Source organism: Sinocyclocheilus anshuiensis, unplaced genomic scaffold (genome assembly GCF_001515605.1).
Source record: "Sinocyclocheilus anshuiensis isolate Anshui unplaced genomic scaffold, SAMN03320099.WGS_v1.1 scaffold517, whole genome shotgun sequence".
Lineage (NCBI taxonomy): Eukaryota > Metazoa > Chordata > Actinopteri > Cypriniformes > Cyprinidae > Sinocyclocheilus > Sinocyclocheilus anshuiensis.
This window is the reverse complement of record NW_015536535.1, coordinates 1,653,480-1,670,722: the sequence shown is the minus strand read 5'-3', so window position 1 is coordinate 1,670,722 and position 17,243 is coordinate 1,653,480. Positions and strand designations below refer to the sequence as shown.

General features: G+C 38.1%; 1 protein-coding gene and 1 long non-coding RNA gene across 2 annotated transcripts in view; both read right to left on the bottom strand.

The window, feature by feature from the left end:
• Positions 1 to 299: 299 nt before the first annotated feature.
• LOC107695553 (uncharacterized) lies at positions 300 to 4,020 on the bottom strand. The gene is made up of 2 exons (XR_001635005.1): positions 3,947 to 4,020; positions 300 to 1,259 (listed from the first exon to the last, which is right to left on the bottom strand). It is a non-coding gene; the product is annotated as an uncharacterized LOC107695553 (long non-coding RNA).
• A 21-nt stretch (positions 4,021 to 4,041) lies between these two features.
• The window catches only part of LOC107695758 (F-box/WD repeat-containing protein 7-like), a 225,140-nt gene continuing 211,938 nt past the window's right edge, over positions 4,042 to 17,243 (bottom strand). Inside the window, exons 6-10 of the mRNA XM_016495792.1 lie at positions 16,231 to 16,365; positions 14,415 to 14,538; positions 14,142 to 14,278; positions 12,890 to 13,003; positions 4,042 to 4,227 (exon numbers count right to left, since the gene is read on the bottom strand). Of these exons, the coding sequence (XP_016351278.1) occupies positions 4,042 to 4,227; positions 12,890 to 13,003; positions 14,142 to 14,278; positions 14,415 to 14,538; positions 16,231 to 16,365 (696 nt within the window). The remainder of the gene's footprint in view (positions 4,228 to 12,889; positions 13,004 to 14,141; positions 14,279 to 14,414; positions 14,539 to 16,230; positions 16,366 to 17,243) is intronic.

Below are 17,243 nucleotides of genomic sequence, written 5' to 3'. Positions count from 1 at the left end.
CGGGACGGGACATATTCCCAGGAGCTTATGGGAAAACATTCCCATTTCCCACAGAGCACCAGCACTGATGAACTAATGAAACCAGACTGGTTGAAAAACATAACAAACGCAGGTCATCTCCGATCCAGGCACTGGCACTGAGAGGCACTGCTTATGGAGTACTAAATTAAAAAAAGAAACAAAACAAAACTAAATAAAACCCCAAAAACGTGTGAAACAGCAGAGTGGGTTTAGCTTAATACTGAAACCTGTTGTTTGCAACAGTAGGTAGGAAGTGAACACAAAAAAAAATGCTGAACTTGAAAAGAAAGCACAAAACTTTCATTCACAGCTGTTCGACGCGAAAACCAAAAGACAAGTCGTGGGGAACAAAGGGAAAAAAAAAAGGAACTGAAAAAAAAACGGATACAAAAGAAATTCAACACGTGAGGAAGAAAGGGATATTTGGCGTGTGCTGAGGTTGATGAGGACTGACAAAATTGGCTTCCTTTGTCTCTCAAGCTCGAATCACTCTCGCAATACAAGGCTCTTCAAATTCTCATCTTTCTCCTTTAAAATTTAATTTGTATACACTATTTATCACTCCGTGTCCGTGTTGATGCGTTAGGGTCTCATGTATACAGTGTTGACTGTTTTGATCAAAAAAAATAATGTTTGTACATATGGGTGTGAATTTCAGTCAGGCTTGAGCGAACAAGTCTCTGTGCAAGGTCACCTTGAGTGGTAGGAAAAGGGACTATCCTGTTTTCCCAAGTCCTTCTTGTCAGTTTTCGTCCCAGAATGCTGTGGTGCATGAGCGTCTGCCCCCCACCCTTCGGAAGGTGAACGGAACTGTGGCGGCAGTCGTGGACCGTGGCAAGATGGAGAGAAATGTTGGCGGCAACATATCGGGGAAGTGAGCGATCGGTCCTGACATGGAGAGACCCGGGGCAGGTTGCTCTCCCCCACCCTCCCCGTTTTCCAAACATGTCCCCTTTAAGTTCACCCCCTTCACTTCATGTCCACGTCGAAGTCCAGCACCAGGAGCTTGGTTTCCTCTGTGCCGTTACGGCTGCCCACCGCACAAACGAGTTTGGTATTGGAGGCGCGGATGCGCCAGACCACGCCGCCGCTGCCTCCGCTCTCCAGTGTGACCAGGTTGCGGATAAACTCGCCCGTCCGAAGGTCCCACAACTTCACCGTACCGTCATCGGAGCTGGTGATGACAAAATTCTTGTTGAACTGCAGGCATGTTACTGCACTCTGGTGCTTGTGGGGACCTGAGAGCAAAATAAAAGAAACATAAGTTAAAAAAGTAAAAAAGAAGTGCACTAATTTGTATTGAATGAACACTTATAATGCATTTAATATCTTTAAAGTATATAATTTTTATAAAAATAACTTGCAAATATAATATCGCTGAAATAAAAGCCAATTAAAAGGATAGGTTTCATTAAAAAGATCTTTGTGTTCAGAAGACTAACCAAAATGTTATGGGTTTGGAACGACATCCAGAATTATTTTTTGGGGGTGAACTATCCCTTTAAGTATATTTATAGAGAGTACACTTTCATGACTATGTTTCTTAAGTACTTTTAAAAAGAGCACTTTGTAATAAAGTAATTGTAATTGTAAAAATAATTGTTTTAATAATCTTTTGTTGTACTTTGGAGTCCGTTTTTGATCTGTTTACTAACATACTAATGTACAAACTAAAGCACATGTACAATACTGTTATTCAATATAAAAAAATTGCAACTTCAACATTACAAATGTGCAATAAATGCATTAAAATACATGCCACACACATTTCGGTAACACTGTTTTAAGCTGTCCTTGTTACGTGTCCTTCAAGCTGTAAGCTTACTATTTTAAGCTGTACGTTACATGTACTTACTATTACAATAACAACAAATTATGTATAATTACATGCAAGTCGCCCTAAACCAAACCTTAATCCTAACCATATAGTACGATAAATGTAGTTAATTAATATTACTCCGTAATTAAATGTATAATTACAATGTAACAAGGACACCTTAAAATAAAGTGTAACCTAAATTTCAATATTAAAGTATATTTTAGTTTACCATAAATGCTTGTCAGTATATTTGGCTGCACACTTTAAACATATTTCATAACTCAATAAAAGTAACTGTTAAGTTACATACAAAGATTCACTTAAGTTTTATTAATTGGTTAAAAAAAAAACACTCTTAAGTTTAACTAACAGCATTTAATATACATTTAAACTAAAATGCATTTATATATATATGCAAATAATAAGCCTTTAAGTGTTCAAAACATTACATCCAGATCACACTTAAGTATATTCTTAAGTACATTATTTTCTTAAGTCCTTTTTTAAAAAAGTGTACTACTTAAGGAATTCCAGATGGAGACACTGCAACAGTGAAATCACCAATAGACAAGAAATTGAACTGCAGCTACTTGCCACGGCAGAGAGCGAAGAGAGAACGTGTAACTATGGTTACGGGAAATACTGTGGCATAAATGGCTTTGATTCTATGCCCTTGAGGTATTGAATTGAGCCAGTCTTTCTGATAGGCCAAGAAACATGCGAGTCTAAACAAAAGTGCTTAGACTGCTGTCAGTGAGGAATATACAGTAGAGCAAAAAAAAAAAAGAGATGCGCTATAATGGCTCCTGTTACTGCAGAGGGGTGTGGTGAGCTATTACAGCAACATCACAGGCAATCCACAGAGTGAAATACGGAAAATCACGTTATCAAATATCTAGACCTGAGAACAAAGACAGACTGAAGTTTGAGTGAATGAAACTAAAAATATCCATTTCAAAGGCATGAATTTGTTCATGAATAGTGAATACCCATTAGCAGAGGGCTAAAGTCAACTGTGTGAATGCAAATGAGATGGCCGCTCTCTACTGATGTGCAAGACACTACACAGAGCGCCACAATAGTCCCTTTTCTTTAATGAGTGACTCTGTGTTTGAGCGTTCGCACTTCAAAGCTCCGCCGCTGAGCTGAGCATCTTGTCTGGGGTTAAATGCGTGTTTTTGTGTATTATGTCAAACGAGAGTCATTAAGTGATAACAGGAAATGCTCAATGACCTAATTAAATGACCTACAAACTGATATATGGTCCATCCCCCCTCTTTAGTACCCTCTGGGCACCCCCAACAACACACCCCAACCCCCTCCAATTCCTTTCATCATGTCATCAATCCCTCACCCTTCCACAAGAGCAAGGCTCAAGATGCTAAGAGAGGCTGGGAATTATGAAAAATACATCTTTGGAAACACAAAACGCCTGTGAGGTAGTGAAAAATATGATCGTTTGCCTCTAGACTGTGACTATAAATTATGTGTTTGTGTCTAAAATGGATATTCTATTGTTTTAAGCATAAAGTGCTTGAGGCACATAAAATGTGATATTTGAAACTAAAGAACACTTTATAAAATTAAATAACCACACAACAAGCAGTCTGATTATTAATTAATGATCTGAAGCTCTTAAAAGAATGGTTCACCCCCAAAAATATATTTTTATTTTCAATTATTTATTTATTCACGTTGTTCCAAATTTTCATGCAATTATTTTTTCACAAAAGTAGAACGTTTTGAATTATCTTTTTATACAAAACAGTTCTAAGCGGCTGTCAAGCTCCACAAAAGAACAAAATATAGCATTATGGTACTTGTATGCCAAGTTTTCTGAAGCCACATGATAAAGGTGTGAATTTAAGAATTATGTTGCTTTTGAAGTTGGCAGAAATTGTGATCTTTCCTTCCTTATCGTGACGCATATTAGAGTAAAACAGCTTCTCGAATGAGGAAAAATAAATAGGGTGGGACTACGAGGGAGCATTAATAAAAAAAAAAAACATCAAATTTGATATCATGGTGATTTTTAATCACTGATGGGTATCATTGTCATTTTTAGGTGGATTATTCCTTTATCAAGTCAAGACTCCCTCTGCTCACCTTGCAGTGTTTGTAGGCACTGGCCGGTCTTGATGTCCCAGATCTTGACGGTGGAATCTGCATTTCCAGAGACTGGCTTTGGAAGGCGGTAGATGTTACCTTTTCTCATGCAAGTGCATACAGCGCACTGTTGAGGTATGACCGTACAGCGTGTGGATACATTCTCCCGTCTCTGCATTCCAGACCTTCAGCGTTCGGTCTGTGGAGCCACTGATAATGATGTTGTCTCGCATCTGAGAGGACCAGACCCCACCGGTGTGGCCGACTAACGTCCGCAAACACTGGTGAAAAAGAGAACAAATACAAAGGTAAACCAATTGAATCACAATGCCACATATATAAACTGCAACTCTGAAAAAATGGCCAAAAAAGATTTCAAATGAATTACCCAATGCCTGCACCAATTAGAAGCATTCTGGATCCATCACTTTAACCTTTACCCAAGACATAACTTCTGCTTATCAACATACATCAAATAACTTTACAGTCCATTCGAAGCAGGAAGCAGCATTAATGGAAAAAGAAACACTCTTTATTTCACCTGATATATTAGATATTGATCAGCTTGATGAGAGAATTCCCTTAGAATAAACCATGAGGCTAAGGGCCATTTCCTCTAAATATAATTAAACCAAATTCAATTTCATTTCAGAGGCAAACACTGAATCAAAGGTCATTTCGTTGTGTTATGAAGCGAGTGGAAAGCGTTGCAAGTGTCAAAGGCGCAACCTCTGAACCATGACCGATAAAAGCAGGGGTGATAAACCCAGGAGATGTGAAAGAGGAGGTCTCAAGGCCTTTAATTCATAATGCAGCTGCTCCTATTTCTGTCTCCATCTCGATCATGATCAACCGTAATGCATCATTAATCTTTAGAAGCGGTGACCAACCTCCAAGACACCCGGGGCTTTCGAGTGTTTTAACGCGTCTTGCTTTGTTCCATCGCCGTATGTGGCAGTTGATGGAACAAAAGAGCAAGCACTGAGGAAATCAAACCAATTAACAGTCATTTAAAACCATTACTGTACTAGCAAAAAATGACAAATTGGACTGGGTTAAAAGCAAGAATGGCTCTTTAAGGGAACTGGAGAAACAACAAAGATGTCGCCTCTGAACAATCCATGTTAAAACATGCCCAAAGACAATTTCTTATCATCTTGTGATCAAAAGCTTCTCCGCTCACATTTGTAGTGTCCATAACATGCCAGAGAGAAAAAGGAGGGGGTTAAATCATGAATATTAATGCACTTCTTACTGCATTATGCATGAGGTGTTGTGTTCCATAATGAGTATGTGTTACTAAGGCAATGGATCTTTCCCATGGAATGTTGAGGTGGTTTAAATAGTGCCGGCGAGCACAGAAAGCTTTCAGGCCGTGTTCTCAGGCGATTACAGCCTGCTCAGGCTGTGTCTGTGAGAGGACCTTTGAAACCAAATGGCTTAGGTGTCTGTTTATCTGCCCGTTGAGAAACCATAAAAGAGCAAGTCTGTGGCACCCACGAGGCATGGAGATTAGCATTCCGTTTGAGTGGCTGGTGGGAAACGTTTGAAGCCAAGGATCGAGGTTTAAACCCCTTCCAAATTCCACTCATTTTACAGTCCACATCTAATCTTAGGGAAGAAGATACCGTGCAAATTGCGGCAAAGTGCCAGTGCTTATTTTGCTTAGTCTCCTTCCAAAAATCCACATTGCGCTCATCGGACTGAAGTGGCTCGCATTTCAACCCCCTCGTTCTTGTGTTCGAAACCCACCGCATCTCTGAATGGCTAGGACTGGAGCACATATTTGTGTCTCAGATGGTGAGCAGACTGTTTGGAGCAGCTGTTTTCATTGCTAACCCTCCTATTTCCATACCAAAAAAGTCCTCTCCCATCTGGAAGAGCACTATTAGTAAAGCTTTTCATTATCAAACCACAGAATACAATGGTTTGTGGGAACTGTGGTTGAAAGAACATCTGTCTGTTAAATACAGTTAAGCTGTTGAGCTTGGGCTCTGTAAAGGAGTTAAAGGAGGGTATACAAGGTAAACAAATGAAACAATGGTGTGCGGAATGGTTCTCATGAGCACAAACGTCTTCTAGGGCCAATAAATATGGGTAAAAAGAATTTGAGTACAAACCCTAGCATGTCCCCACCATTTTACATCACTAAACCAAATTAGTACCAAGCTTTCTGGGAAAGACAGACTATTGTAAAAGTCATAAGAGGTTAGACCAATGATGTTTAACTTGTTTCAAAAAGTTGAAGTACTAAAACTACTAAAACTGAAATAAAGCTAAATAGAAATATTCAAAAAATAAAAATAACAAAAGCACATAAAATTACTAAAACTAAAAATTTAACAACACATAATAGTGTACAAAGGTCACACTTCAAGGTTCAATTCTTGCTATTAACAAACCATTGACTACGACTTTTGCCTCAAACTCCTAATTTTCTGTTTATTAATAGTTAGTTAGGTAGTTGTTAAGTTTAGGTATTGAGTAGGATTAGGGATGTAGAATATAGTCACGCAAAAAATGTGCCTTATAATGTGCCTTATAAGCACTAATAAACAGCCAATATGTTAATAATAGGCAGCTAGATAATAGTGAGAATTTTTCCTTATACTAAAATGTTACCTGTATAAATAAATAAAATAACACTGGGCTATCCTCATTACATATGAATGGTATGGAGCTAATTATCTAACTACAGCTACCATAAAATCCATTTAAATATCTTAAGAGGGGGTTTTAAGACCATCAGGCCACAAACAAGAGGTTTGCACTGATTCAAGAACAGATTTATATATATATATATATATATGATTTGCAAGATCAGCATAAGAACGTAATCTCCGGCTGGGTGTGTTTGTTTCTCTGATGCAGAAGTGGGTGGAGGGTTTGGGCAGGAGTGCTGCAGTCTGCATGTTAAGGAGTTGGTGGTCAGCCAAAGGTGCAGTCTGAGTCATGGCTGGAGAGCGGGAGGGGGAGGAGAGAGTCGCAGGGAATTAAAAGCAGAATAAAGCAGCGAAAATGAGGGGAGAGAGTGTGAAATAGAGCCTTTATCCTAAAGGCTTTAGGATAAGTGAAAGTTGTGTTGAAAGAAATAAGTAAACAGGAGGATGGAGGCCGGAGGGCTGTTTTCACAGTATGAGCAAATGCATATGCTCATACTCTTCCTGTGACCTCTTCCCTCCTCTCTACAGTATGTCCTGTCACACCCAGGCCTCCTGCGACAGCATAAACATCTCCATGAAAGGTGACCTCCAGAGGCAGAGAGCTGCTTTCAAACATTACAGAAACAGTCTCATGGGCTTTCGGACTTGAAATTGTTGATCTAAAACCAGGCTTTCACACAATTCATGGGTTAGTAATTAATCTTGAAAAAGTTTTAAGATTTCACACTCTATATTTGTAAACACCAGATTAACATTCATGTTTGCATATTCATCAGGGTACAAAATGCAAGTACAGCTGCTTTAATACTTGCTAGTTCATCTGTGGAAGTTTTGGCGAATCAGCTTGTCCTTTGAAATATTCTGAAATATAGTACAACCATAATACAGTTGCTACTTTATTCCAGTAAACATATTCGTCACCGCTGTTCAACATGACTTTTTTTCCCCTCAGGTGCTGAAACTAAATGGTACAAAAAGCTCATGAATATAGCTCACGAATCTATCTATCCATCCATCCATCCATCCATCTATCATAGGGATCATACAGAGAATTTTAAGCAAATATTGTATAACAGAGCATAACGAGAATATTTATATTAACCACTCAGCATTTTCTTAATTTCCATGACTTTGCTAAGCCTGAAAATCACACTTTCGTTTGATGTGCAAACTAAAGAGTGAGTTAAATCAATTTTTATTTTTTAGGTTTTTTTAAACTCACCCCTAAATGAACCCTAACCTTTATTTTATTTATTTTTTATATTTTATATTGTATTTATTTATTTTCTAGAGATCACGCATACAAGAGAACATTTTAACCAAATAAATGTTTTATAAAAGCACATAAGAAACATTTCTATTAACTACAAAATTTTCAGTGATTTTATTCATTTCCATGACCTATCCAGGCCAGGAAATCACACTTTTGAAAAACAGCTAGCCAGGCCAGGTTTCCCTTTCAAAATTGCAAGTGAGAAATGCAGCTTTAAACCCAGTGTGAAAAGCCTTTTACTATTTATTTAGTCTTATTTTCAAGGTATCCACATAACCTTTTGTGCACACCAAAACTTTCCACGCCACTCATCACTGCACAGGTGAAAAGAGCTGTGGGTAAATCCTGTCGACACATCTCAGAGAAGCCAGATTAAATACGTCTTAGCCCAGGGCTGGTTGTGACGTGACAGAAAGAGAGAGATGTTGGCCAAGTGTCACTGACACTATATAAGGAATATTCCACAGGTGTTTTGAAACTGAGATGTCAGGCATGTCCATACAGCCGGCACAGAGGAAACCTGGTGAGCATCTCGGAAGTTTTAGGAAGAATCATCTTCGACTCAGGGAGATGAGTCTGACAGCTCCCAGTGAGACCGAGAGAGAGAGTGCTACATATAATCTGTGAAGTGGTGCAAATCTCTAAAACACCTCACTTATTTACCAGGTAATCTGAACAGTGTAGTTTTTGTTGGTCATGTCATGGAGACAACATTAAAACCAAAGACCATAGAAGCCCCTATTCTTAACTTGATCCTAATCCAAAACAACTCATCTCTTTGCTTATGTCTCAGTCACATTTCATCCCTCATCAGACGCTTATCGTACTGTACACATCCTCAAGCATGGCACACATTCAAATGAGCAGGATGCTGCGTTAGAGCCTAATCTTCCCTCAAAATCACTTCCTTATTACACACAGCATGAGGCCCATTCATTTACTATGGAAGGGGGCCAGTAACAGCATTATCAAGCTAGCGCGGGTGAAGATGGTCTGTAATCCACGGCACGCCCATCAGATCTTTATCTACCGTTCAAATCAGGCGTTGCTCAGACATTTACTTATTTTCATGTCTGGCTAATGATACTGGTGTGAGCTATAAAACAATAACAATATAGCGATATAAGTTTGTCAACCAGTATACACTTTCTAACGTGGTTATGCTAGCGCTTCCTGCACAGCTTTTCAGATTCAGTTGTAAATAAAGGGATGTAACCACTAAATGATGGCAAGAAATCATGTCTAGTGAATTATTCTCAAGCAAGGTTCATGAAAACTCGGAGGTTCATAACTTATCAGGTTACAAATCTGGGTATGATCGTAACAATTCAAGGAGTAGAACATGATGCTAAATTACAGGATCAGTTTCTAGCAAACTTAGAAAAATGTATTCCTTTAATGCAATATAAGATTCTTTGGTTAAAGCATCTGCCAAAGCATAAATGTAATGCTGCCTTTAATAATGAAATATGCAGGACAAATTGGGCTGCAAACATATTTGTAAGAGATTTTTTTCAGCACCAGCATTTCTCTATAAACTATGCTCTTTTCCACCCAAGTTATTCATGAATCACTTATACAGAAAGAGGGAACCAGCCCATGGTGGTGGCGTTGCCAACTCCCAATAAACATTATCTATTATGGGAAAAGCTGTTAATCTGGTCTCAGATCAGCAGTGAAGGGCACCTTCTTACCTACACAGAAAGAAACCTGCTGCTTCCAACAGATGGACTGCAGCAAAATGGCCCCTTTGGACAGATTTTTTACATTTTTTTTTTTTTTTGCTTGTGGAAAAGAAGCTAATGGCATTTTTCTGTTTTAATCTATTAACTCAAAATGGACTCCAATATAATGAGTGAAAACAGTGAAGGGTGTTTTAATAGGAACGGCGCACTTGTGTGCAAAGGAATTCCAACTATTCTCTCACTATTACATTCTTTGGCCGGCTTTATCCTCAGACAATATCAGAGCAAAGCAAACAAAGAATGGAGAGAAACTTGGACAATGAGTCATCCAACCACCATACAAAGAGAAAGCAAATGCTTTCATTCTTTAGTGAAAATGGAGGTCAAATCGGCAAAAGAAGTGTTTGTGTGAGTATGTGTGTATATGGGGGTTGATGATGTACAAAATCGGGACCCATGACCCACAGGAGCCTATTTGTCTAGATCTGCTATCGATCCCAACCCAAGAAGGTTTAGTCTCAGAGGGTAAGTATCTGCCTGTGAGCTGCTTGCATGAGCTCCTGGGGTTTACAGCACTTAAATGGTGAACTGAAGTGTAGCGAAAGGAAAAAGTAAACAGACCCAAGGTCAAGAAGACAGAGACTGTGTAAGAGAAGCGGAAAGAGATGAACGAAGCAATGAAACAGAAGGGAGGGAGGGCCACATCCATAGATTCAGAGAGGCAATGCAGTCGAAATAACATTTGCGGCTGTGGCCATGACAACAAGACTGCAGACTGCTAATCAAAAGTGACTGTGTGGTGTGGAAAATGCAAATATTTAAAAACACAAAAAAGATTGTATATTTGGACGTTATTAATGTACTCAGTTAATAGTTCACAGCTGAGTGAACTACAGGAAGGAATAGAAAGTAGGAAAGAGTACAGTAAAAGAAAAGTAGTCGCACTAAATCCTATTGTCTCCTGCTTCACTGTTCCACTTCCTCTGACAGGCGCTTCAAAGGACACAGCATTTCCTGTTTAATTGGCCACAGTCAGGACTCTCTAAAGCATTGCATCAGACTTGAGACACTATTCATCCAGCTATATTCTCTTTCATATTAGGGGTGCACAATATACCGGCACCATATCAATTATCGGCTGATATCGGCAATTAAAAATACATATAATAATAATAATTTAACTATATTTAAATATTGAATTAAAATAATGTATACATTTAACTACTTTTAGCTATTTAATTCATTTTAGATGTTTATTTTATTAGCCGATATTAAATATTTATCGCCGATATTGCACTTAAGATTACGTCTGCAATCTTTTACAAACGATTTGTTTTTACAAATATTTTTACAACAATAAATACATTTTTATACATGCATATATTTTTTTTTTCCACGGTAAAATGGTTTGCTCACTCTCTGATTGGCTGAATGCCTGTTTTAGACTTTTTTTGAAAGAATTTGGATATAATTCTGCATAACAGAAGCTGATCCAAGCTTTACAAGCATTTTCAAGCTGGTGCTTCTTTTCGACAGCTCCGCAAACAGCACTGCATGATGGGAACAAAAAGGCCCCCTGCCATATATGTGGCGATGACCCTAATCATGGTGCATCTGCCATCTGCTACCATGATGTCTCTCATCAGACAGCATGTTACTGCTGAACCAATCATGTCTCTTCTGTGATAAGACGAGAGCCAATCAATACACGCTAAATTTGATTACAGAAGCTCAAAGGCTGACAACCTTGGGAATGATGAGATCCTCTTCTGTGAAAAGCGGACTAGTGAGAGACACAGAGGATGGAAAAGAGAAAAATCTAACTAACGTGGAAGATAACGCCTGTGTTAGTATCTGGTATGATAGTGAACATTACAAGGAGAGATTTCAGTAGACTCCGGATGAAAATGGAGGTCAGGATGGAAAGGGCAGCGCTGCATGATGAGTGAATCGCACACACATTTTTTACAACTGCCATAAACTTGTAGCACAAGGACCATGTCACAGCATAAGCTTGTGCAATGAATCCTTAAAGTGCATGAGGAGGGGAATGGCAGAGAATGGAGGTGAGAAAGAGAGAGAGACAGTCAGCCAGAAAGACATGCTGTTTGTAGTTAGTGCTCATCTCAGCGTTCAATAGAACAGGACTCCTCACGTTCTCACGTGATTAAGTGATGAAGATGGTCATGTGCAGGTTTTCTGGATGAACTGAAATGGTGCTGCTGTACAATCATGTTCAATGAAAACACACCTCCCATGAGAGAGAGAGTGAGAAGACAGAGAGAATGAGCGGAGGACAGAGAGGAGACAGCTGCACACCTATGTACATGTCAAGATGGATACCTCAAATATATGAAAACATTTCGAAAATTTAAGCAAAGCCACCAGACATTACAGAAAATGGTTAAAAAGCCAAGTTGCACGATATTTACCGTGACCAATGTATTATTCATTCATAATTAGGAAAATTAAGTTATCATCTTTTATACAGATAGTGGAATTAAAGGCAATTATTTTAACTGCATTTCCTGAGCATCAACCCGGTGAGTGAACAGCATTATGAAAGCGGCTTCACGAGACTAATGATGAGCATAGACAACAGACAGAGAATTAAATTTTGCGTTTTTATTTCCAACATGCGCTCATTCATGGCTGTATTATTTAATTAATGCAAAGTTATGTCTTTATTGGGAGAGGGTTACGTCTTTATTGGGACAGGACTTGACGGATTATTTTACGTGACTCCGTGAGTTCGTCTCTATTTCTTCGAGCCAAGCTGCATAAACTGCATATCAGGCATTTATGTAATACATCTAATTTGTGCATTAATGGCTGTTATGTTAAATAAAGTTTACTAACTACAGTAAATCAAGTACCCGTGCACGCCGTTGTTGTTGTCTTGTTTCCCCTCAGATGCGCTGCAATGGTGATCCTGCTCGCAATTCTCAAAACATCCACAAGATGGCGGCGTTTATCGGTGAATCCGATATTACAAAACCGATATCCGATTATTGTAAAATGCTTAAATATCGGGAAAAATATCGGTAAATCGATATATCGGTCGATAACAGTGTTAGTATGTAAGTGTGAGCCAAATAGACACAGTATTTGATTATTGTGTTTGGCCTCATTTAAAGCAGAATCATCTGCTGTAATTAAAATTCTTACAGCTGATATTCAACTGAATATTTTCTTTAATTTGTGAAAATTCATGTATTAAAACATGTATATATTATATATTATTTATATATTATCTATATCATGATATATTACTCGATAAGGTCCTTCAAATAAATAAAAAATATAAATAAAAAAAACTCACCTTCCCAGTAACAGCAGACCATACTTTGAGTGTGTTGTCGTCTGAGCCGCTCACTATACGGTTTCCACAGAACTGGAGACAGGTGATGACATGGTCGTCATGGCCTTTCAAGACCTGAAAATAGAGGAAAGCCAAGAGAGAAAAAGGAGTAATTACAAAATGAAAAGAAATGCTAGTGTTTCGGTGATGTGCGAGAATGATGTGATGCTGCTGATGTGGCAAATGACACAGCAGTTTTCAATAACATGACAGAGACAAGCAAGAACCGACAGGTTCAAGGTCACCATGGCAACAAATGATTTAGGTAAACCACTGCTGTTGCCAGTTGGTCTGGTGCAGCTGAAGCATGTGTACATAGGTAACTGAAGATTCCTATTTTTTGGCACCTAAATGTGCCTTCAAGAGGACTTTTAAGTAGCTCTTTTCAGGCTGGTGCAGACAATTTCTTAAACATTTCTGTTCCAAGCTTGTGCCCCAGGTGACAGGTTAATGGGTGTCTCTCAAAAGGAATTCCCAATTAGATGGCCAACAAAGACTATAAAAAGCAATATAAATCAGCTTTAAGCACCAATTCTGCCCAAGTGAGTAAAGTGATTTAATATGATGCCTTACAGTAACAAAGAACTAGGAAAATGAAATGAAGGAAAAATGTATTTGATCACAAATACAGTAAAAACAGTGAAATACTAGAGATTTAAATAATTGTTTCCCTTTTTAACATACTTTTAGATGTAATTTATTTCTGTGATGGCAAAGCTGTATTTTCAGCAGCCATCTTAGACCTCACATGATCAGATATTATTCTAATATTCTGATTTGGTGCTCAAGAAATATTATTATTATGAATTATGAAAACAGCTGTGCTACTTAATATTTTTGTGGATTATTTTTCATGACTCGTTGATAAATAGAAAGAACAGGATTTATTTGAAACAAATCTTTTGCAGCATTACACATCTGTAATGTCACTTTTATATAAAAATATAAAATGGAAGAAAACAATCTCACTGACCCCAAACTATTGAATGGCACTGTATATATAGTTTCAATCATATATTTATAAAATAAAGATTAGATTCTATCTTGTGATGTATCAATGTTTTTGCTATTTGATGTGCCTTTCAGACTGGGCATCAACATTGGGAATCTCATTTAAAATGGGTGTATATCTTGAGAAGACCACTTTGTAGGACACTATCAGGGAATGTACTGGTGAATTAGGAGTGAGAATAAGAAGTGAACAACACGCTACCTTGGGTGATTTGAGGTCTCCTCTCCTCCAGTTGGTGTCTATTCTGTGTTGTCTAATATAGGCACTCTTCCAGGGACTGTGTGTGAACCCTGGCTTGATAACCTTCCTTCTCTTTATGTACAAGGGTTCATCAATACCTGCAAAACAGTTGTTTTCTATGTTGATGACACTAATGATTCAGTGCATGATATATAACCATATATTAACAATATACATGTGGTTAAGGGATGAATTTCCAAAGTCACAAAGTTTGTGGAAAGCAGTAAAAATCACCTTCTTCTTTGCATTTTTCCCTCCATAGCAGGTTGTCCTCTGCTAGAATGCGCCAGTAACGACACGTTTGAGCTGCCTGAAGCAGATCCTTTGGCTCCAGAAATGACAACACGTGTAAGGCCAACTACAACACAAGACAGACAGACAGAGTCAGACATCAGGAGAAGGTGAGGATAGGAAAAAGTAGGCTACAACTGGATAATTTAGACCAATTAACCGTATTAATTTAAGGTCTTCACTTGATCACAAGTAGAGTGACAAAGTACAATTTGTCAAAGTACAGATTTTGTTCTGTTCTCCCATTTTCAAGAGCACTGCAATTGGCAAAGACCTCAGACAGAGCATGTCCAAACAGTTCCTCCATTCCTTATGCAATCTAACATGAAGGTTGCAGCCTGAGATTCCACAGTGTGTACAGTATTAGCCTAGAGGAGCTTTTTCCACAATCTGCTTCAATCAGGCAGACAGACACACCCTGAATACTACTGCACTGACACAGAAGAAAAACAACCTGGTGGGGAGGAGAGCCAGGAAAGAGGGAGACAAGATGACAGGTGATGGAGAACAAGAAAGGCAAGCTGAAACCGTGACAGGAAGAAGAGAGGATGAAAGGCAGAGGGCTGCTGTTAAAGAAAGAAAAAAGCAGAGAAAGGGAAGGGGATGGGGGAGTTTCCTCTCTATATTCCTGAATAGCAGCTGAGAGAGTTGTAATATCTCTCTGAAGAGGTGTAAGAGAGGACGTGCCTGTCAAATGAACTCCAGCACTTACTGTGCTCTAAAACCACCCTGTCAAATATCAGAGCCATAAAGTGCAAGACTGTGTTAAAATTAAAATTAAGAGAAATGAAAAGGTCCTTTTCAAGATCTGGGCTTTAGTAGATTCATAGTGAAATGTACGAGTTTTAGAAAATAAATAAGAATGAAGGTCCATTCCTAAAACTAACCTATAAATGAGATTGTACAAATACATACAAATTAGCAAACAATTTGCCAAAACGAAACATTTTTCAGCAGCCTTGGTTCCAGAAGCATTTTTCTTATTCATTTTCCATTTTTATTTACTAAAGAGATATAAGCCATGAACCAACCAACGAGCTGCAAGGTGAATCACAACATTACACATTTTGATTTGAAGGGGGAAAAAATTTTAAAAGGTACAAGACAGCGAACTTAAGGACTTTGAGGTAAATAACTACAATCCCATGAAGTAGTGTGGATGACAAGCAATTAAAAAAAGATATATAAAAATCTATTTAAAAATGTTAGATTATATATATAAAAAACGATCTATTTTACATCAATGGCAAAATATGCATCAATACACAAATGAGTGGGCACTAAAGTGTTCTTTTGGTGTAATTTTATCTTATGCTTTTCATACATTATTTGTAGAATTATTGGTAATGTAGTTTTTCATCAGGAATTCCACTGTTAGACATGATTATCAAAAAAAAAAAAATACATTGATATTATGCAGGTTAATGGCTTCAACAAAAGCATTCTTTAACAACCTCTTCACTCAGAGTAGGTATGAATTTAGTGGTTTGCAAGTTATCATTAAAAATCAGTTGCACTCTATTGGATACAAATTTGTCTTAATCTGGAAATATCTAATCTGATTGACTATGCAACTTCTATTCAACGTCTTCTACTTTAAACTACTTGCCTAAATTTGCTATGTTAGTAGCATCTAAAAGTTGAAAGATAATCAGTGTTTTGTTTTCATTAACTTCAGTTTTTCTGGGGAAAAGAATGTATTTGATGAAGTTTCTGAATCTTAAAATGACTGTGTGAGTGATCTTATATATAAATTTACCTCTCTGGGCAGGAGTGAGATGAAGTCTCTCTGAAACTGTGGTTCGATCACCTGCATCATGTGTTTCACCTGCGTGGGCTCACAGCTGTCAATCAACTCATCCAGCGCAAGCAGCTTCTCTGGGCCACTCCAGCTCTGTTAACACACATCAGCACATATGTTACCAAGAACACAAAGAATGTGCACATCCAAGAGCCATCCATTTCCATTTAGAGCTTTAGATTTACATTTTAATTAGAACTGGCGATGCTTTTTCGCTGGCTATACAGCAGCAACTTCTGGCATGAGCGTAACCATGAAGGTTCTCGTAAGTCAAATGGATCAGACTTCGTGTCTTGGGGCTGTTGGAAACTTCCCAGGGTTCGTTCTCCTAAAATTAAGCTGCGGTCAACTTCATCCAGTTGAATAAAATGTTTCGCTGATCTCATGGTGCTCGGAACTTAATTCGCTCTCAGTGAGTTCGCGCTGCACCGAAAAGATTGTGCCAAAGTCATTCCGCTCTGAAGCGCATCAAATGAGAGAGGAGGATTGCTCAGGGATGTTTATGATGGAAGAGGGATGTACAGAAAAGGACTATGGGGAGGCAAAGCACCCGTAATTTACTGCTGAAACGCTTCAGCTGGGGGAACTCGGCGTTGTTGTCACAGGCTGGTTTATGTCTATATGTGTTTATGCAAGGATAACTGCCTCTTTTAACAGCTCAAAATAATAAGACAACATTATACAGTTGAGGGAAAATCTGATTGAAATGTTCAATTCTGTCGATTCTTTAATTGAAGCCAACAAATTAAACTAAGCAAAAGACACATACAGGCTTCCCAAACTTAATGAATTTCCATTACTTTTCAAAGACATTGTCATTTGTGATTACTTGATAAGGCTTTTTAAAAATAATTTAATAGATAATGCACTTACAAAGAGCAAGTTTAGACAATGTAAGCAAGTTTAATAATAATAATAATAATAATATGTATTATTATTTTATATACACTACCATTCAAAGGTTTGGAAAA